At 36.1% G+C, this 23,588-nt stretch overlaps 1 protein-coding gene and 1 non-coding gene across 2 annotated transcripts in view; both read left to right on the top strand.

The window, feature by feature from the left end:
* ITFG1 (integrin alpha FG-GAP repeat containing 1) overlaps positions 1-23,588 on the top strand; it is a 326,936-nt gene that overhangs the window by 237,511 nt on the left and 65,837 nt on the right. Inside the window, exon 13 of the mRNA XM_036927467.2 lies at positions 5,429-5,472. Within this exon, the coding sequence (XP_036783362.2) occupies positions 5,429-5,472 (44 nt within the window). The remainder of the gene's footprint in view (positions 1-5,428; positions 5,473-23,588) is intronic.
* Positions 9,635-9,742, top strand: LOC118933317 (U6 spliceosomal RNA). The gene has a single exon (XR_005033078.1). It is a non-coding gene; the product is annotated as a U6 spliceosomal RNA (small nuclear RNA).

Raw genomic sequence — 23,588 nt, 5'->3', positions numbered from 1 at the left:
TCTCCCCTTGTATATGATTACTTCCTTTAGTGTTATGCCTGGATTTCTTTCTGTTTTTTGTGTTATTATGGGTTTTGGTTTTGTGATTACCATGAGGCTCATATATAACATCCTATGTATACAGCAGTCTATATTAACTTGATGGTTGCTTACATTTAAACACACTATAAAAGCACTACATTTTTACTCCCCCCTCTGTTTTATGTATATGACATCTTATTTTTACCTCTTTCCGTTTTGTGTCTCTTAATTTTTTCAGTTATAATTGATTTTACTACTTCTGTCCTATAACCATCACACTAGTTTTATAAGTGATAGCTCTACTCCACATACTATATGTTTGCCTTTAACAGTGAAGCTTTTTCCTTTCATAATTTTCTTCTAGTTATGGCCTTTTCTTTCCCTTTAACATTTCTTCTTCAGTCAGTTTGGTGGTGATAAACTCCTATAACTTTTATTTGTCTGAAAAATTCTTTTCTCTCTCCTCCAGTTCTCAATGATAAGTTTGCTGGGCTGAGTATTCTTGGTTGTAGCTTTTTTTTTTCTTTCAGGATTTTGAATATATCATGCCACTCCCTTCTGGCCTGCAAAGTTTCTCCTAAAACATCAGCTGACAGTCTTACAGAGTTTCACTTTTAGGTAACTATCTGTTTTTCTCCTGATGCTTTTAAGATTCTGTCCCTATCTTTAATTTTTGACATTCATATATTTATTATATGTCTTGCCATGGACCTCCGTGGGTTCATCTTCTTTGGGGCTCTGTGCTTTCTGTACTTAAATGTCTGTTTCCTTCCCTAGGTTAGGGATCTATTCAGCTACTATTTCCTCAAATATTTATGTCCTTTTCCTTGTTTTCTCCTAAAACTCCTTCAGTGTGCTTGCTAGTATGCCTGATGTTGTCCAGAGGACCCTTAACCTGCCCTCCTTTTTATATTCTTTTTTGTTTTTTCTGATGTTCAGCTGGGGTGATTTACATGACCTTGTCTTACACATCTCTGATCCTTTTCTCAGCATCTTTTGATCTGCTGTTGATTCACTCATTTTTCATTTCACTTGTATTCTTCAACTCTGATTGGTTCTTTTTAATATTTTTCCATCTTTTTTAAGTTCTGAGGTTATGCACCCTTCTCTCAAGTCTGGTGAGTATCTCTATATCCATTACTTTGAACCCTTTACCAGGTAGATTGCTTACCTCCATTTCATTTCATTTTTCTTCTGAGTTTTTGTCTTATTCTTTTGTTCAGACTATATTCCTCTTTCTCATTTGGTCTGATTCCCTGTATTTGCTTCTGTGTATTAGGTAAGTCAGCTATGCCTCCAGGGCTTCAAAGCAGTGGCCTTATAGCAGTAGCAGGTGTCCTGTGGGGCCCAGTAGTGTACTCCTCCCTATTCACCAGAACCAAGTGTTCTAGGATTCCATGTTCCATCCTATTGTGACTGGGCTGTGACTGCTGTGGCTGCACTACTGGTTAGAACTAGCTCCCAGCACAGCTGACCAAGAGGCCTGGCAGTAGCTGCTGCAGGCCCACTGCTGGATGGGTTAACTCCTGGTGCATCTGGCTGAGAGGCCAGTCACCACTGCTGTCGGTGTGCTATTGGGCATGTCTGAGGTAGAAGTCACTTTGGAAGGGTACTGGTCCCAACCAAAACTCCCTGTTGGACATGGTGAGTCAGGTGCTGCTTTGGAAGGATTCCTGCTAGGGTAGAAGGGTTGGGTGTGGCAGGTTCACAGGTGAATGCTGAAGTCAGTCAAGTGGTGTTAGCAAGGTAGATGGAGAATGTCAGAACTGGCTCCCAAAAGTGTCTGGCCAACTATCCTGAAGGAGGGCAAAAAAGTAGTGCCCACTAGCACTTATATTCTCAGAGAATCTTCTATAGATCTCTGACTCTCTGGCACACACCCCAAAATTATTCAATAAATCTCTTTCACACATAATCCAGGTACTTTACAAACTGCTGCCTCTGTGCTGGGTCTCAGACTGAATGATAGCCTTCTAGCACTTTAACAGCATAGTGTGTTTCTTATAGCCCTCCTGCTCTCCCAGAGTTATGCCTCACTTATTTTCAAAGCTCCCAGCATCAAGCCCACTGATTTTCAAAGCCAGGTATTATGTGGGCTCTTATTCTTGGTGTATGTCCCTAGGAATGAGGATGCCTGATGTGGAGCTTGATCCCCTGGCTCCTCAGGGCGGACCCCCATGCCTATGATATACCTTACATTTGTGGTGGATCACCGCACTGGGGTTTGATCTTGACCACGTCTCTGCCCCTCCTGCCCTTCTCAATGTGGCCTTCTCTTTATGTCTTTACCTGTAGAAGATCTGTTCTGCCAGTCTTCAGGAGGTTTTCAGAGGAAGTTCACCATATGTAGTTGTGGTCTTGATGTGTTCATGGGAGGAAGTAAGGATTCTCCTACTCTATCATCTTTCCTGACATTGGTTCTTGATGTCCTTTGTTTTCTATTGGACAATCATCTAACTCATACCTAGAGCTCTTTGTATATTAGCGATAGTATTTAATTGTAATGTATATTTTTTAGATGTTCACACCCTTATCATTAGCTTTTTAAAATTTTATAGCATGTTTTTTATTTCATAACAGCTCTGAGATATAATTTACGTATACCATTCACCAATTTGACATATACAATTCAACAGCTTTTAGCATACTTACAGAACTATGCAAACATCACCACAATCAGTTCTAGAGCATTTCCATCACCACAGAAGAAACCTTCTACCCTTTAGCTATCACCCTTGATCCCCCATATTACTGCCTCCAACCTAGGCAACTGCTACTTTCTGTATCCATAGATTTCCCTATCTTGGACATTTCATATAAATGGGATCATATAATATGTTGTCTTTTTTGACTGACTTCTTTCACTTAGCGTAATGTTTTCAAAGTCCATCTATGTTGTAGCATGCATCAGTACTTTATTCCTTTTAATTGACAGATAATATCCCATTATATGAATATATCACATTTATCAATTGATGACATTTGGATGGTTTCTGCCTTCTGGATATCATTAATAATACTGCTGTGAACATTCATGTACAAGTTTTTGTGTGGATATATATTTTCTTTCTCTTGAGATATACATAAGAATAGAATTGCTAGGTTAAATGTGACCTCTGTGTTTATCCTTTTAAGGAATTGGCAGATTGTTTTCTAAAGTAGATGGACTATTTTACATTCCCACCAGAAATATATGAAGGTTCCAGTTTCTCTACATCCTCACTAACATTTGTTATGATCTTTTATTATACCCATCCTAATGGGTGTGAAATGGTATATCATTGCTTTTTTTGTTTTGTTTTGTTTTTTACTGTCTTAACCTTTTTTTTTTTATTATGGTAAAAAACATGTAACATATCATTTATCATCTTAATCACTTTTAATAGACAGGTCTTTTAAGTAACATTAAGTATATTTACACTGTCCTGAAACAGAGCTTCAAAACTTTTTCACCTTGCAAACATTAAACTCTATTACCCATTTAAAAACTGCCTCTTTTCCAGTCCCCTTCTACCCCTGGTACCACCATTCTACTTTCTGTTTCTGTGAATTTGACTACTTTAGTTATCTTGAATAAGCAAAATCCTATGGTATTTGTCTTTTCGTGACTGGCTTATTTCACTTAGCATAGTGTCCCCATTATTTATATACATCATAATGTGTGTCAGAATTTATTTTCTTTTTAAAGCTAAATAATACTCCATTGTGTGAATCTATGACATTTTGTTTATCTGTTCATCTGTTGATAGACATTTATTTGAGTTGTTCCCACATCTCAGATACTGTGAATAGTGTGCATTTCATTGTAGTTTTGGTTTTCATTTCCCTGATGGCTCTTGATGCTGAGCATCTTTTCATAATCTTTGTATTTCTCTGTATCTTCTTTGAAGACATGCCTACTCAGATCCCTTGCCCACTTTTCAATTGGGTCATCTTGTTATTATTGAAGTATAAAAGTTCTTTGTATTATTTGTGTCTTTACTAAATTTAATTTTCATGTATGAGTTAAAGTCTTAACTTTATCTTCTTCCAAATAGTCAATTATCCAGTACCATTTATTGAATAATCCATCTGTTCCCTCCTTTAACAAGTATTACTGAGCAAATACTTTGGGTAGGCCCTTAAAAAAGTAAGGATAAAATGATGCAGAGCTTACATACTAGTACAAAGACAGACTTGTGAGTAAATAATTACTATTCAGCGAGATAATGGTTTAAATGGAGACTTATGAAAATCATTTTGGGACAAGTGGAAATACCAATATCTGCCCAAAGTTGAGGGAAGAGGAACAAACGAGAGGGAAAAGCTAGTTCCTGGAAACTTTGAGAATGAAAGTGTTTCTCTCCATTCATTATTCAAGAATGAAAGTAAGTTTCTTACTGTGCTGTGCTAGAGTAAGAAACTTAAACACTGAAAACTGTTTTGCAAGTGCACAATATTTATTTCATTGTTTCCTCAAGTTGTATTTAATGTAGGCATGCTGTAGTAAATGAACAGGTATATTCTTTTGTGATGAAATATCATGCTCACTTTTTGGTGTCTTTGTACTTGTATACTCCACTTAAGTATAATATTTCTATTAGAATAATTGTCATTTCACATTCATAGAATGTAAATAATTTTAAGAAACCATTTTTCTATGGATAAATTTGAACAAATGTTCATAATTATTGAAATCATACTTACTGAGCAGGACTGTCAGCTACCTTTCCTTAATTTATAATATGTACAATATTTAAAAACACAATGTCCACTTTGTTACAAAGGCATCACTTCACATGAAATGGTAATAATGTAGTTATGTTTCAAAACTCTGTTATGTATAAAATATGTTCAGATATTCCAACCTTTTTTTTACAGTGATTATAGAATGTAATTATTTTTTAATATTTATTATAGACCTATCAATTATTTTACAGTTATGTTCTCCATAATAGTTATCAAGGGTACCCAAAATCTTTGACCCAAAAACCTTGATTAGATAAATGGAACAAGTCTAATTTGAGATATAAAGTGTTAAATGTTCTATTTGTTTTTCTCAGTATACATTTAATTGGTTTGCATTTGGCCCTTCTCTGTCAAATTCTAAGTCATCCTTGGAACTTAGCTAATTAATTAGAAAATAGAAGTGACAGTAGGAATGCTATGATATAACCAAAATTAATTATCACATCCATATTTCACAAACAGCAGCATCTTGACTGCTTAGTAAGGCTTTTGAAATACTGGTATAAAATGAACAATAGTAACTTAATTTACTCAGATCTAAATAAATTGAATTGGTTTCTGCTTATAATCATGAATCAATAGAGCATATTAATAGATTTTAGGGGAAAAAATTAGAGCTCACTTTAAGTATAAGTTTATTTATAACAGCAATAATAGCTTTTTCTTTTTTTTCCCACAGTTCTTAGTGGCCTCTGTTCTAATGACTGTCCTCGTAAGATAACAGTAAGTAAACTTTACTCTTAGTTGTAAATATTTCTGTAAAAATTTTCTTCATGATAGAAACATACAAAATAGTTGTTATTGTTTATAGTCAAATTGTTATTACTCTTTAGGAGTGATTAAAGCATCTTTAAGTGCACAAGAAATCTTTACTGGTAATAAATTATCTTGCCTAAAAATTTCTCACCTCAAAGTTCACCTTCTTTCTGAAGCCTTTTCTAATATCCTTGGGAAATGGCCACTCCTCCCCATTATTCTGCCATTTTGGTATATATGGTACTTGATCAAATTTATCTATTTATATGAAATGTCTCTCCACACAAGACTGTAATCCCTTGAGGTTAAGAACAGTGTCATCTTTATACCTGGTACATAGCACAGGGTCAAATATATAATAGACAATGATTTTGTTTTGGTATAGTCTTAATATGGACTTGTTAACAGAATGTTTCAGTGAAATAATGAAATGTGAAAATAATTAGGCTTAGTTTTTGAAATTGCCAATTCATGTAAGATGTAATAAGGATATTACATTATATTTGAAAGTGTGTGTCTGTGTATGTTGGTATATTGATTCATAAGAAACTATCTCCCACTTAAAAATGAGGAAACTGAGGCTCAAATTAAATTTCAAAGTCACAGAGCTGTTAAGTAGTGGAACTAGAACACAAAGCTAGGTTCTGGTTATAGTATCATATTTTGACTACCCCATTAAAGCACTACATGACCAACATTTTATGTATGGTTGGAAAACTGCCTATACTTAAGACCTGTGGAAACAGACCTTGACTTAGAGATTTGCATGCAGAGATTTAATCTAGACTCAACTTCAGAGCAACACCTCTGAAGTAATGAGGAAAACAGAATTGTCCAGAGAAGTTGGTCTGTGATTCATGTGGAGCTGTGAAGCTAAAGATTGTCCTTCAAAAGTGACTCAAACTGAGGCAAAGGAGCCATGCCTCTGTATTCCTGCATCATTCCTGCATCAATAGACATTGCATGCAGGCAGTCCCCAGGAAGGAGTTATAATTTGTATGAGCCAGCTCCCTTTGGCTGAGGACAGTTTCTAGGTAGGAATCCAGCTGTGAGCTATGAGCAGCCAACACTTGGAGCAGCTTGAGGAATAAGTTCCTCAGGACTGAAAGGAATATCTGAACACTACATCACCACATCCACTATGAATGTGTATGAGTACTTAGTCAAACTCATCTGCTTTCATATCATTATAAAAATAGAGATGTGTAGTAAGGTAGGATTGTGAGAAGGAGGGATGCAGAGAGCATATGGGAACTCTATACTTTCCACTTTGCTATGAACCTGAAACTGCTCTAAAAAATAAATACATTAAAAAAATTTTTTTAAGTACAGATGTGATTAATTAAGACTAAGTATTAACTTGGTTATTCAGGTGTTATCTACCCAGTTTGTGAAATACTCAGACCATTTGTTTCCTCTTCCTTTCTTTGGTTCCTTTCTGTCCTTTTCCTTCTGGTAGTCCCGATAACACATCTGTTACTCTTTTGTTAATTGTTCCACAGTTCTTGGATATTCTGTTCCATCTTTTTCATTAGATACTCTCTTTGCATTTCAGTTTTTTAAGTTTCTATTGATAAATCTTCAGTCTTATTGATTCTTTGGCTGATTTTAGTCTTGTGATGAGCCCATCAAAGGCATTCTTGATTTCTGTTATTTGTGTCATTTCCTTTTGATTCAGTCCTAGAGTTTCCATCTCTCTGCTTACATGAACTATCTCCCACTTAAAAATTAGGAAATCTTTGCTTGCATGTTGTCTTTTTTTTTAACACTAAATCCTTTTAACATACTAATCATACTTATTTTAAATTTCTAGTCTGGTAGTTCCAACATACCTGCCTTATCTGAATCTGGGACTGATGCTTGCTTTGTCTATTCATGTTCTTCTTTCTGTCTTTTAAGCATGCCGTGAATTTTCTGTTGAAAGCCAGATATATATTAGATGAAATGAACTGAGATGGATAGGCCTTAGTATGAGGGTCTGTGTTTACCCGGCTGAAATAAATAACAACTGTTTGTACGGATTGCAGTAGCAGTGCTGTCAGTGGCAGAATTTTCCTACATTATCTTTTTGTCTCCTCTCTTGGATCTCTGTTTTTTCTGTAGACTTACTCTTAAGTAGGATCTGAGACCTGCAGTTCTCTAGCTGTAATCCCATTATTAAACAGGAGCCCAATTGATATGGTGGTAAGATACAAGAATAAGAGAAGCATCTTTTAGTCCTATGATTAAGTCTCAGTCTTAGCCTGTGCCCCTGGGGCTGTAGCTTTCACAAGTGCTTCTCAGCTTCCCCTCTCCCTTAGGTGAGACAGGAAGGCTAGAGGGGGCTGAAGTTAGGGTATTTCCTCTTCCCCAGGTTGGTAAAACGCAAGTGCCTTAAGATCTGGTAAAATAGTTTTCCTTGAGGGCAGGGTGGTGTTAAGGAGACCAAAGAGCCCTGGGCATACTTCAGAATGGCTGCTTTTACCTCTCTGTGCTAGAATCAGGAGGGTGGGTTGGTGGGTTGGTTTTTACTGATCTTCCCTATGAGAACCTGGTGTGACTTCTGGAGGTGAAAATCACAAAAGTGTAGGGTTCCTCTAAACTCCCAGAGTTTGGAGCTCTCAAACTAATTCACACTGAGCTTCCAACAATATCTAACAGTTTACGTGTTCCTACCAGTACTGGCTAGGGTTTTAGCCTTCAGCTTCTGGGCTTCTGCTCCCAGTAAGCTGTGATTCTCTGTATTCACCTCTCACCAGTTCTCCTGGTAGCAGTTTGCTCAGTGACCTCAGTTCTCTGATGGATCTAAACAGAGTTGATTTTCAGCTTCTTCAGCATTTTTGTTGTTGTGTGAGGATGGGAGTAATGACTTCTAAGCTCTTCACACGGCAGACTAGAAACCGACTCTCCTTGCATTTTTATTAGTATTACTTTATTTTTTATTGCTTACAGCTTTATTGATGTAGAGTTGACATGCAACAAACTGTACAACTTTAATATACAAAATTTGGTGTTAAAACATTTATGCTTATTGTGTGTATATAAATGTACACACAATATATATTTTTAACAGATATATGTGTATATAATAGCAGTATAATTAACAATGTATCATATCCAAAAGTATTTCTGTGTCCCTTGGCTGTCCCTCCTTCCCTTCCTTGACCCCCCTCCCTACCCCACTGTTCCTCAGGTACCACTGAGAGGTTCTCTGTCAGTGTTGCTGTATTTTAAAAGTTGTTTTTATCCATATTACTTCATGACTTTTATCAAAAAATCTTCTTTTGTGTCATAAATTGCTCTGTACCTTGAATTTTTTTGACTTTTTAAAGTATTTTAAATATCTAACTATAAACTAGTATAATAAAACTTCTTGTGCCCAAAATACCACACAGCTTCAACACTATCATCATATACCCAGTTTTATTTCACCTACACCCCACTTACTATATTTATTCCACTCACAACCCCCTTAGATTATTTTAAGGCAAATCCATCATATCTTTTTTGTAAATGCTTAAGTGTTTATCTCTAAGAGATAAGGTCTTTACATGTTAGACCAGAAACTACCATTCTTCATAAGAACTATTGTATATCCTTTCCAGTCTCCACCTTATACCCAACCCCAACTTCCAGTTCTCAGTAATTGACCTTGTCTACTACTTCAAAGAGAAAATAGGAATGTAAAATAGGAATTTCTTCAACCATCTGCAGTAACTTTGTGAAAGTTATTTAACTCCTATTAAGCCTCTTTCTTGCCATCTAATAGCTCCCTTCTTACATGAGTCCTATTGCTGCTCTAACAAATTACCATAAACTGAGTAGCGTACAACAACACAAATTTATTCTCTTAACAGTTCTAAAGTTACAAGCCCAAATGTGCTTCACTGAGTTAAAATCAAGGTGTCCACCAGGCTCCATTTCTTTGGAGGCTTTAGGTAGAACCCATTCCCTGCCTTTCACTTCTTGAGAGTACCTACATCCCTTGTCTCATGGCCCCTTCCTCCATCTCCAAGTCCAGCAGTGTAGCAACCTCTGTCACTGCCCCTAACCCATCCTGCCTTCCTCTTTTGTGTATAAGGACCCCTGGATTACATTAGGCCCACCTGGATAATGCAGGATACTCTCCCCATCTCAACATTCTTATTCACTGCTCACTTCAGCAGCATGTATGCTAAAACTGGAAACAATACAGAGATTAGTAATATGACCCATGCATAAAGATGACACACAAATTTGTGAACCATTCCACATTTCTGTGAGAAAAAAAGAAAGATCCTTAATCACATCTGTAAAGTCCCTCTTGCAATATAAGCTAATATGTTTACCAGCAGTTCTGGAAATTAGGATGTGAACATCTTTAAGAGACCATTACTCTGCCTACCACACTCCCTCCTTAGGTTTTTGTTAAGATTAGAAGAATTAGTGTAGGTGAATCACAGCAGATACCTAATACACAATAAACATTCAAAAAGTGTAATAATGTTAATTTCCCTGCCTCTGTAACATTCCTATATTAGTAAGGATAGTTCTGAATACCAGAAATGCTGGTGTTTTCTTTGCCTTTAGGATGGGACTAGGTGTCTACTTGACTTCCTGACTTTCTTACCATATAATTTTTTAAATATGTGTCTCAAATTTATGAAATATGAATATGAAAGATAGTATTTTCAGTGAAAGCTGCCATAAACAACTACAAATCCAAATAATATTTATATTCTTGTTTCCTGGATTTTTATTTAAATATATAAATAATTATTTGAATCATTCTCAGTATAAGGCGTATTTTGGCCTTCCTCTGTTACTGGAACTTGTAACTTCTTTCTCTGTCACTTGGTAATTCTTTTTACCAAAGTTTGGTGACTGTTTCTACTTTGTAGATTGAGTCTAGAAGCAGGCAGACAAGTGCTTGTCCAGTTGAACAGCAGATTTTAGAAGTAATCCTTTTATACTCTATATACAAAGTGAGTCTGTGCATATTCCTTTTAAATAGCTTCATGAGGGCAGAGATCTATCTGTTCTGCTTGCCAGTATATCCTGAAACCTAGCACAGGTTCTTGTGCTTACCAGTTTGTCAGTTAACTTCTGTAGCACTAAATGTAATTCTTTCATCCACATCCATCCCTTTTGCTTTTTCTCCTGAATGTATTGTGCTGTGGGGCCCACACACCTCTCAGGGACCTCATTCCACTTCTTATTCTATCTGGCCTGTGCAGTCAGCCTCCACCTATCTGTTAGTGTATTCCCTTCAGCATTTTTAAGAGTGCCCAAATCCCTCTTATCTATAAATTCATACATAAGTACCTTCTAAAACCCCATTCTCTCTCCAGCTATTACCCAGTCTCTGTTTTCTCTTCCCAGCCGAACTTCCTTGAGTTGTCTACAGCTGGATCTCCCTAATTACTTACTTCATATCCTTAACCCACTGTTGTAATCTAGCCTTTGACCTCATACCAATGAAAGTGCATTTGATTCTGCTGATCACTCCTTCTAGGAACACTCCCTTTCCTTGGCTTGCTTCTCCCTTCCTAGCTCCTCTTCTACCTCTCTGGACATTCTTTCAGGTTCCTTTATGGACTTTTCCTTTGCCAACCCTTTAAGTGTTAGTGCTTCTCAGGGTTCCATTCTAGGTTCTCTACTCTCTGTGTGTATACCCTTAACTTGAGTTATTTCAATCTCATTCTTAGCTTTTTTTTTCTGCCATTTATATATTGATTACTCCCAAATCTATTTTCTAGCTATTTCTCCTGAGCTTCAGACTTTTATATCTCAATATCTTATAAGGAGCTCCAAAACTGAAATCTGATATTTCCCCACAAAAACCCACTCCTCTTCCTATATTCCCTATCTCAGTTATTTTTTCCTTTCCCTTACCCCAGAATCTACTCATTGTTCTTGTCCCTTTTCTCCATCCTGTGACTTTAGGTCAAGCCGTCATCCTTTTTTGCCTGACTCTTGGAGTTTTCTGAGCCATCCTTCATAAAGTGACCACAGTGACCTTTCTAAACTACAAACTTTCAGAGGCTTCCCTTTGCCCTTGACAAATGGTCCAAATCTAGTTTATTGAGACAGAGGCTTTGTTTACCTCTTTGGCCTTTTCCCTTGCTATTCCTCCTCACTCCCTCTCCCCGCTCTGTCAGCCATGCTATGATCTGCCTTGCTTTCCCATCTCTAACGTTTTGCATATTCAGCCTCTGCCGGAAGCCTCCTCTCCTCCACCTTCTTCTAGATTTCTTCATGTAACCTTCCAGTCAACTCTCAGACTTTATTACCTCAGAATCATTCCTTGGCTCCTTTAACATAAGTACACACCTTCTGTTGTTTTTTAGCAACCTATGCTTAGTTTGTCCTACTACTTATCACTTTTGTACATGATGAATTATCTGTGTTGAGTCCTTAAAAAGGAGAGAATGTATCCTGATTTTTAGTCTGTTCTTACTCCCTAACACAGTGCTTTACAATGGTAACACAATAAATATTTGGTGTGTGAATAAATGAGCATTTCCTAAAATTTGGGTTGTTTTTTAAAAATGGGCCTTCATTGTACCCATTAAATGTACCAGACCATCTCTTATCACAATTATATATTCATTGTAAGTTTAAACACTTGAAAAATAAATTACAAGCTATTCACAAGAGAAATGGATTTTGCAAAGCCCTAATACAAAGGGAAAACATTCCTTATTTATATTCCCAGAGATACTTCATTATGAGACACAAATGTTTCAATTGTTATTACAAACAGATTTCTAGTATATGTAGCAGAAACATTTTCATCTTTTCAATCAGAAGAATTCTCAGGCCTTTATCTGTTCTGTGTAGGAATATTCTGACAAAGCATAAACCAAGTAAATTTATTTTTATTTTGACTAAATAAATTATCTGACTTGATACTGTTTCACCTCCCCATCCTTTAAAGGATACCAGGTATTATTACTTCAACAAATATTTATTGATCACAACTGATTTATTTATTGGATATCTTCTTAAAATATCATTTTCTCTTTAATTCTAAGTATGTCTTTTCTTTTATCATACCTACCTGATAATATCACATTTCCTGTATGAAAGATAGATAATCATATAAACATTATCTTGCAGTTTTAACAGGAAAATAACCAAAATTAAAGAAAATAATTTATTGAATTTAATGTGTTGAAGAAATAATTAAGAAACAATATAAAAAATTCAGTATTGAACTAAATTGGTCAATGTACCTAACACAAATGAACATAAGGAAAATATCAGTGAGTATTTCTAAGAAACATGAACAGGATAAACAAATAAAATTTACCTTTGAGAAAAATAATGTCCATACGGTAAGCAACTATTCTCTAATATCTTAGAATTATAAATTTACATTGGATAATTAAACCTAATATTGATTTTGTCTAACATAATATGTCTTATAAGTTCTGGCAGTTTTACTTTACAATCTAGAGCCAATGATGTAGAATATAGTTTGCCTCCATTGTAGGAGCCTAAGACCTTGAAACAGAGTCTTAGGAAATCAAGTACTTCACACTGACATAAAAACCACCAAGATTTATCCAGGTTACTGAAAAAAGATAGTCACCAAAAACAATAGATTTAGTCCTGATTTTATATAAGTCAGTAGGCATACAGAAAACAGTTAAGAAGTATCTGTATATTACCACACCTACAACACTACATTGCATCAGTATGACTTATCTTAGAATAAGAAAAAAGGAGCATTTTTACTTATACTATAAAAAAACTGTGAGATCACTAATATTTTTTAATTTAACTTCTCAGAATTCTTTCAAATACCAGACATGATGTTTCAAAGGAAAGATAGGACAATAGGATAATCTGTGAAAGATCTGTAGTAAAATTTTCCCACAGAAAGGGAACTTACTAGATGATGGGTTACAGTGCTCAACATTCCATAGGAATAGCTGTTGTCTTAACCCTTTCTTACCAAGATTTATCAAGTCAGCTAACTAGATGTGTTCCACAAAAATCTGTTGCTGCTTTATTGAAAAAAAATTCAAAGAGAAAACAGTTCTTTTTATAGAAACTGTAGTATATGTGTTCGTTTCATTATGGAAGAATTCATTCCACTCAGACAACTAAGATTAGCATACAACATGCCACTTACCATAGATCACATCCTCAAAAGTGTGTGTGGAAAAGTCAGATGAAACTAAAGATCTGCAAAAGCATCACCAAATCCATTCCTACACACCCAACTCAGACTGCTCCTGCTGGTTACAAGCCAGGAAAAAAACCTGTGCCCTTTTGGTTCAGCTTAAGAATTTAGATGCCTCACTCTATAAAACACGAAACTGTCTCATGAAATTTTTTTTTGAATAAGGTTTAATTGATATACAATCTTATGAAGGTTTCACATGAGCAAGATTGTGGTTTCATCATTCACCCATATTATCAAGTCACCCTGCTCACCCCTTTGCAGTCACTGTCTATCAGTGTAGTAAGATGCTATGGAGTCATTACTTGTCTTCTCCATGCAGTACTGCCTTCCCTGTGACCTATGTATATTCTGATTGCTAATTACAGTGCCAATTAATTCCCTTCTGCCTCCCTCCCCACCCACTCTTCCCAACCCCTTCCCTTTGGTAACTGCTAGTCCCTTCTTGAAGTCTGTGAATCTACTGCTGTTTTTTTTGTGGGGGTGTGATTGTTTTTGTTTCTTGAAGTAAGCCTCTATTGCAATATATTTTCCTCTTAGAACTGCCTTCCCACAGGTTCTGGAATGATGAGTTGTTGTTTTCATTTGTCTCCATATATTGGTTGATCTCTGTTTTTATTCGGTCACTGATCCATTGATTATTTACGAGCATGTTGTTAAGCCATAATGTGTTTGTGGGCTTTTTTGTTTTCATTGCATAATTTATTTCTCATTTCATACCCTTTGTGGTCTGAGAAGCTGGTTGGCACAATTTCAGTCCTTGTGAATTTACTGAGGCTCTTTTTGTGGCCTAGTATGTGATCTATTCTGGAAGATGTTCCATGTACACTTGAGAAGAATGTGTATCCTGCTCCTTTTGGGTGGAGTGTTCTGTAGATGTCTGTTAGATCCATCTGTTCTAACTCATTGTTCAGTGCCTCTGTCTTGTCAGTTATTTTCTGTCTGGTTGATCTGCCTTTTGGAGTGAGTGATATGTGGATGTCTCCTAAAATGAATGCATTGCATTCCATTTCCCACTTTAATTCTGTTAGTATTTGTTTCACATATTTAGGTGCTCATATATTGGGTGCATTGATATTTATAATGGTTATATCCTCTTGTTGGACTGACCCCTTCATCATTATGTAATGTCCTTTGTCTCTTGTTAGTTTGTTTTCAAGTCTGTTTTGTCTGATACAAGTACTACAACTCCTGCTTTTTTCTTCCTATTATTTGCATGAAATATCTTTTTCCATCCCTTCACTTTTAGTCTGTGTATGTTTTGGGGTTTGAAGTGAGTCTCTTGTAGACAGCATATAAGTGGGTCTTGTTTTTTTTTTATCCATTCTCTAACTCTGTATCTTTTGACTGGTACATTCATCCACTTACATTTAGGTTGATTATTGATAGATATGTACTTACTGCCATTCTAGGCTTTAGATTTTTGTTTACTAAAGGTTCAAGGGAGCTTCCTCACTATCTAACAGTCTGTCTTAACTCACTTATTATGCTGTTTCAACCACAATCTAAAGGTTCTTTTTTTCTTCTTCTTCTTCTTCTACTTCCTCCACTCTTTATATATTAGGTGTCATATTTTGCACTTTTCATGTGTCTCTTGACTAACTTTGTGAGTAGTTCATTTAACTTTTATTTGTTTAGTGATTAATTGGTCTACTTCCTTCACTGTGGTTTTATTTTCTCTGATGACAGCTGTTTATTTAGCCTTAGAACCATTTCCATCTATAGCAGTCCCTCCAAAATACACTGTAAAGATGGTTTGTGAGAGGTAAATTCCCTCAACTTCTGTTTATCTGGAAATTATTTAATACCTGCTTCAAATTTAAATAATAATCTTGCCAGGTAGAGTATTCTTGGTTGGATACCCTTCTTTTTCATTGCATTAAATATGTCATGCCACCCACTTCTGTCCTGTAAGGTTGCTGCTGAGAATCTGATGATAGCTTGATGGGCTTTCCTTTATATGTAATCTTTTTTTTCTCTCTGGCTGCTTTTAATACTCTGTCATTGTCCTTGACCTTTGCCATTTAATTATTGTATGTCTTGGTGTTGTCTTCCTAGGGTCCCTTGTGTTGGGAGATCTCTGTACTTAAATGGCCTGAGAGACTATCTCCTTCCCCAGATTGGGGAAGTTTTCAGCAATTACCTCCTAAAAGACACTTTCTATCCCTTTTTCTCTCTTCTTCTTCTTCTGATACCCCTATAATGAGAGTATTGTTCCATTTGTATTAGTCTCACCACTCCTAGAGATCCTTTTTTTTTCTCTCTGTGCCTCAGCTTCTTTGTTTACCTGTACTCTAATTTCTGTTTCATTTACCATCTCCTACCTCATCTAATCTACTTTTAAACCCCTCCATTGTATGTTTCATTTCAGATACTGTATTTTTCAAACTTTCTGTCTCTTTCTTGAAGTCCTCCCTTAGATCTTGAATACTTTTCTGTAGCTCCGTAAGCATGTTTATGATTTTTAATTTGAAATCTTTATCAAGAAGATTGATGATTTCAGTTTTTCTTTCTGGTGTCTGCTGAATTTTTGTTTATACAAAATTTTTTTGCTGTTTCATTTTTCTAGTGATTCCTATGAAATAACTTTATGTAGGCAGCACCCTCTAGTACCCAAAAGCTCTACTCTCTGGAGCTGCCTAACACCTAGAGCAATGGCACTGGTCGCAGGTGAGTGGAACCAGTGCCTTCCAAGAGGAAAGAGCTCTTTCCTGTTCCCAGCTGCAGTGCCTGCCTCCACTGCCAAGTCCAGTGGGCCAAGCACACAGGGAGGAGCCTCTGTGCTATACCCCTGTAGCTGCCATAGATGGGGCTACCCTCTGACTGGCCTGGCACAATAGTGGGGGCCGCAGGTTTGCAAACCTGTGGCAGCCAGGAGGAAGGAGCAGCAGGCTGGATATTGCAGTGGGGAGCCTTGGGGCTACTGTGGCCAGCCAGGGGAGTGGAGTGTGTGAAGCTCCTGAGAGTTCCCAACCTGCTGGGCTGAGTGTGCCAGGATGATTTTGTCCACCTTCCCTTTCTCCTAACCAGGGATCTCTGTGTAATCTTTGCCCCTTTAGCGCCCCTCTCACTGTTAGAAAGTCCTTTAAAGTGAACACCTTTCTTTTGTCCCAGGGGTCCAGTTGTGAGTACCTGTTCTCCACAAGCGACTGTAATCTCAGTCTCTCCAAGTATTCCGCCTGTCTTTGCTTTCCAACCCCACTGATCTCCAGAGCACCATGCAGTGTGGGTTCGTGCTCCTGGGGCAGATCTCCAGAGCTGGATGTTTAGCAGTCCTGGACTTCTGCTCCCTCTCCATTCCATTTCTCTTCGTTCCTGCCTGTAAACTTGGGTGGGGGAAGGGCTTGGGTCCCGCTGGATCATGGCTTTGCTACATATCCTTTTCTGTGAGGTCTTCTATTTTCCCCAGATGTAGGCAGTCTGTTCTGCAGCCTTCGGGTCTCCTCTTTCAGGATTAGTTGTATTTGCTGTATTTTCTTGTTTTATGTGGTTTTGGAAGGAGGTTTCTGCCTCACTTCTCACGCCACCATCTTTTTCCCCATCTTATGAAATTTTGCAGGACTCCATAATTATTAATTTAATATATGAAGTTTGAAGAAGTTTTCTATTTTACTTACTATTAAAAGTATGTCCATGTATAGCAAGTAGCTTTTCCTTACTCTGTATATATGGAAACATTTCTAAACATTAAATCATTGGCATGTAAACCTTATGTTAAAGTGGTAAGTCTATTTCGGACTAGTTACTTCTTAGATGTCTGTAATTGCTGCCTTTCTGCTGCTTCTGTTGTTTACAACAGAAGTGGGTAATAGACCAAATCCAGCTTGCTGCCTGTTTTTATGAAAATAGTGTTACTGGAACACAGCCACATCCATTTGTTTACATATTGTCTATGGCCACTTTCATGCTACAACATCAAAGTTAAGTAGTTGTAACTTTGTTTAGCAGTCCTGCTAAACGTGATGGCCCACAATACCTAAAGTATTTACTATCTATCTGGCTTTTTGACAAAAGCTTTGCCAACTCCTGGGCTAGAATAATAACTGCAATAGAAAGTAAAAGTTACTCTCATCTTTTTCTGATCTGCTATGTGTTCTGACCAGTACACCTAAACTTTTTAAGCCAGCTCCTTGATTATTCATTTAATTAGTAGTTTTCCTTATCTGAGATGTTCTCTACAAATTATTAAACTGCCTAAAGTACAGGATTCTTTTATTTTAAATACTCTGGATTTACTGCTCAAGGTAAGACTGCTCCCCTCTTCATGGACATTCTCTTTCTCTAAATTTAAATTCCATGCCAATTAAAAGCTGTTAGTAAATTTTAATAAAGGTTATTTGATTCTGAAATATCTGTATTTCTTGATGTGTTCTATTTGCCTCTTTGCTTGTTAAGGCAATTCTGCTCCTACACACATTCCAACAATATCCTATACTTTACTTACATACCTAGCTAATAGACAGCCCTAACTTTGCCTGTAAGAGGAAAGATCATGCTGTTTTATGTTATACTTAAGGACAAAAAAATGAGTATGCTAATGCCATAATAGTATAGTACATGTGAAAAGTTATACAATAAATTCCTAAAGATCATACCTTTTAGAGCTAAATAAATTAAAATGAATCTAAGCATTGCAGATCACATCACACAATTCAGAAAGCTTCTTAATGATTTCAACTCTAATCTTTCTGTAACTGCCTTTCAAGTCTATGAAATTTCAATTCTGTGAACCATCATTTCACTCCCTTGCTTTTGTATTGGTTGACAAAGGAGCACTGATACCAAAAACATAATTTTCTGCACCACTAAAAGCAATTGAAAACAATGAGAAGTGTTTCAAGCATTGTTTTATGTGCACTCAACTGAATTAGTGGTTTTATTCTCTTACAGTCAATCAAGTCCAAACGTTAGTACAAAACTTTAGGTTACACTAAATACTCTGATAAGCTGCCTGTTTTTATAACATATATATAGTGTAGTCCCAAATAGATCAGTGGGTCTTAAAGAAGGGTCCCCAAACCAACACCATCAACCTCACTGTGAACTTGTAAGAAATGCACATTCCCACGATCCACTCAGACCTGTCTATCAATGTCTAAGAACGTCTGGGGATGAGGCCAATGAATCTATACTTTAACAATCCCTCCAGGTGATTCTGATGTATGCTGAAGTTTGAGAACTAAAGCACTAGATTTTCAGGAAGTGGATTTATTTACTGTAAGTGAACACCCTTGTCTTCTTACATAGCAATTGTGTATGCTTGGAAGTGGAATTTCATTCCAAACATACATTCTTACAAATAAATCATTCCCAGAACTTTAAAATCCTACAATGCATTAATGAAAACTACCATGTATATTTGATAGATGTTTCTGGTTTTGATCAAAATAATTTTGCTCAGTAATTCAGTATAATTGAAGATAAGGTTTCATTACCAAAAAAGACATTAACTTATTTGGCCAAAATAAAAAACTAATACATATTGAGCACTTACTCTGTGCCAGGCCTTGTTCTAATTATTTTATACATATTTACTCAATTTTCACATAATGCTATGAAATACGTACTGTGATTGCCCCTAATTTAAGATGAGGGAACTGAAACAGAGAGGAGTTAAATAACTTGCCGAAGGTCAGACAGAAAATAAACAGAAGAGGAAAAATTTGAAACCAGATTGTCTGAACACGATAGAAATTTATTTTCTCACAATTCAGGAAGCTGGAAATCCAAGGTCAGGATGCTATTATGGTCAGGCTCTCCTCCTGGCTTGCCATGGGCCACCTTCTTACTGTGTGCTCACATGGTCTTTCCTAGGTTTATGCACACAGGCAGCAAGCTTTCTGTTATCTCTTCTTATCAGGGCACTAATGCCATCATGAGGACCTCACTCTCATAACCTCTCTAACCCTAATCACCTTCCAAATATCCTCACCTTGGTGGTTGGGGCTTCGACATAGGAATTCTTTGGAGAGACAAACATTGAGCCATAAAAATTAAGTAAATTATATCAGAGAAGTGTGAAAAAGAAGTTATATGAAACTTTCACTTACATGTTTTCATAATTCCTGATTGATATTCTCATAGTTTGAGCTCCGATTTATTAGCTTTTCAGGTTTCACATAAAGGAATTTAAGATGTGCACATAAATATTAAATGAAATAGAGCAATTGTTTCAAAACTCTTAATATTTTAAATTGAAAATTCTTCAATGATATAAATAATCATTCCTCAAATTATAAATTATAAAAATTGAGATTTCCTTTAGATCGGTACTAATATAACCCAGGTATGTGAAAGATATTAAGTATAGCAATACACCTAACACATGTACTGTATTAGAAAACACACAAAAATTATTCCAGATCTCTTGGCACTTAGAATAATCCTTTTTAGTATACTTTGAACATTCACACAATGGTAATTGGCACTATTGGGTGGGGATGCAGGCAAGGCTCTGAAATGTGTAATGCTATGATATATGGGTTAAGAAATCAAAAGACAGGTACATGTATCATTCATGGCATTTCAGTAAGGAAGGGCAAATTAGGAATTGAATTTCTCATTATGTACATGGTTCAGAGCAGCATTCTCAAACATCTTCCATCTGAGGACCCCAAAGAGTTTTTCTTTATGTGAGTTATACCTATCAATATTACTCTATTTGAAATTAAAACTCAAATAATTTTTTATTTTTTATTCATTTAAAAATAACAGTAAACCCATTCCATGTTAATACAGCCTATGTTTTATGAAAAACTAACTTTATTTTCCAAATTAAAAAATTAGTTAAGAGTGGCATTGCTTTACATTTTTTCAAATCTCTTTAGTACCTGGCATAACAGAAGACAGAATGTTCTCCTTTCTTTTTGCATTCAGTTTTTTGTTTTGGTGGAAATATATAAAAAAAAATTTAACCTCACACAGACATGTAATAGAAACAGGGAATGTTTCATAACCTGTTCAGATAATTGATCTGAACTTACCAAGTGGCAATTACTTAAAAGTTAGTTGTAATGAGGAATTTGAAACCATATAAATGAATTTTCCCTACTGTGTTACGTTACCCACTTGTTATTTAGAAATATAATTTCCACACTTTTATAAATTTCTCAAACTTCTCATTGTTGTCCATTGTGGTCAGGAAACATACTTTGTATAATATCCGTACTTTTACATTTGTTGGGGTTTGTTTTGTGGTCTAATATATGGTTCTCCTTGGAAAATATTGTGTGAACACTTGAGAACAATATGTATTCTGCTGGAATTGGGACAGTGTCCCATACATGTCTGCGAGGTCTAGTTGATTCATAGTGTGTTCAAGTATTCTATTAACTATTGATCTTCTGCCTAATTCTGTCCATTAATGAAAATGGCGTATTAATAATAATTATAGTAGTATCCAAGCGTTATTGTTGAATGACCTATTTCTCCTGTCAATTCTTCATATATTTTCTGGCTCTGTTGTTAGGTGCATTAATGTTTATGTTATGTCTTCTTGATAGATTGACCCTTTTATCATTATAAAATGGCTTTTTTTATCTCTGGTAATTTTAGTCTATTTTATCTAATATAAGTATGGCTATTCCAGCTCTCATTTGGTAACTATTTCCATGATATAGCTTTCCCATGCTTTTACTTTCAACCTGTTTGTTGTCTTTGAATTTAAACTGTCTTTTAAAACCGGCATATAGCTGGGTTATATTGTTCTAAACATTCTAGTAATCTCTACCTTCTGATAGCTGTGTTTAATCTATTTACATATATATTTATTACTGATAAAGTAGGGTTTATGTTTGCCATTCTGCCATTTTTTCTATATGCCTTATGTCTTTTTTTATTTTGCTTCTCTACCATTACTACTTTTTGTATGTTGCATATTTTCTAGGATATGGTTTTAACTCCCTTGTTTCTTGTATGTATTTTTTAAGTTATTTCCTTAGTGGTTTCTCTCAGAATTAGTCTCCATCTTAACTCAGAAACAATCTAGTCCATATTGATACCAACTTAATTTCAATATCATAAAGTTTCCTCCAAAATACCTGTTTACTACACTTTCCTTTTTGCTTGTATTGTCATGCAAATTACATTCCTCATGCGTTATAAGCCAAACAACGTGGTCTTTAAATTACCACTTTATGAAGTAGTAGTAGTATTTTAAGTTAGGAGGAAAAGCTGCAAACAAAAATGCATTTATACTATCTAGTATATGTAAGATAAATTTTAGCCGAAATAAGCAGGCGAAGAGAGGCAACAAAGGGCCAGGTAGTTTATTTGAGTGCAACTCCCAGGTGATGTTCCACGGTCTGGGTATTACAGGCCGGGGAAGTCACACCGGTCAGGGAGTTGGGGGCTTATAAGGGATTAGGAGGGGGAGGAGTGGGCAAGCTATCCTAGGGGTGTGGAGAGGTATGATTGGCTAAAGGTGACAGACAACTAGAAACTTTTTTTCCTTCCAGGAGGAAGGAGGCTGACATCCGGGTCTTAGTTGGCACATCAGAAGGATGGAATTCAGGAAGAGCCGTCCCCTTTCCATATAAGGCACAGACCTTGGGGTCTGGTCTGTTCTCCCCCTATGGCATCTCTCTGTTCTGTTTACAAGTCCTTGTTTTTCCTTCCTCCAGCCTAACAGTATATGTACTTATAGTTACCTTTATTGATACTGTTTATTTATGAAGATTTGAGTTACTGTCTGCTATACTTTCAGTTCAGCCAGATGAACTCTAGTACTTCCTGCTAGGTGTGTTAATATGAAATTCCATCAGTGTTTATCTCAGTTTAATTTCCCCTTCATTTAGATAATGTTGCTGGATTTTTAGACTTCTTGATTGACAGTCTTTTTCTTCAACACTTTGAACGTGTCATCTTGTTGCCTTCTAGCCTCCTTGGTTTCTGATGATAAATCAGCTTTTAATTCTATCAAAGAGCCCTTGTACATACTAAGTTGCTTATCTCTTCTTGCATTTAAAATTCTCTTTCAACAATTTAACTATGATGTATTTGGTGGGGTCTGACTATGATGTATCTTGGTGTGGATCTCAAGTTTATACTACTTGAGTTTTTTGAGCTTTTGGATGTGCAAATGAATGTATTTAATTAAAATTGGGCAGTTTCAGCCATTATTGCCTCACATATCCTACCACTTTGTCCCCTTTCCTTTATGCTGGGACTCCCATTATTATTGGTATCTGATGGTGCCCCATATATCTCTAGAACTCTGTTCCTTTTCTTTCTGTTTCTCAGACTGGGTAATCTAAAATGACTTATCTTCAATTTTGTTTATTCCTTCTTCTGCCGGTTTAAATCTGTTGAGCCTTTCTAGTGACTTTTTAATTTCCCTTATTAATTTGTTTTTGTGTGTGTGTGATTTACATCTCTTTATTGATACTCTGTTTTAGTGACACATTGTGCTCATAATTTCCTTTAATTGTTTAAAGATGATTTCCTTTAGTTCTTTGGAGATATTTTTAATAGTTACTTTAAAGTCTTTGACTAATAAGGCAAACATCTAGGCTTCCTTGAGAATAATTTCTATTAACTGATTTTTTTTTCCCTCTGTATGAACCATGCTTTCCTGTTTTTCTGTGTCATAATTTTTTGTTAAACTCTGAACATTTTAAAGAATGTGTTAACCCTGGAAATCCCTTCCCTGGGTTTGTAATTATTGCTGTTTGTTTTTGTTCCTGTTGTTTGTTCAGTGGCTTTCTTGGACCTTATTGTGTATAGCCATTGAAGTGCCTACTCAGCTCAATGATCAGCTATGATTGGACATAGGTTTCCTTAAATCAGAGATTAGGTGAGAGATTTGGACCTTCTCGGGTCTCTTATCTAAATGTACTTCACTAAAATAAATAAATATAAATCGTATTGCACATGTGTGGCTTTCTGGATTCCCAGAAATATGTCATAGCTTTCTAAGCCCTCCTTTGAGCAT

Source organism: Manis pentadactyla, chromosome 15 (assembly GCF_030020395.1).
Source record: "Manis pentadactyla isolate mManPen7 chromosome 15, mManPen7.hap1, whole genome shotgun sequence".
Lineage (NCBI taxonomy): Eukaryota > Metazoa > Chordata > Mammalia > Pholidota > Manidae > Manis > Manis pentadactyla.
This window is presented reverse-complemented; position numbering and strand designations above follow the sequence as displayed.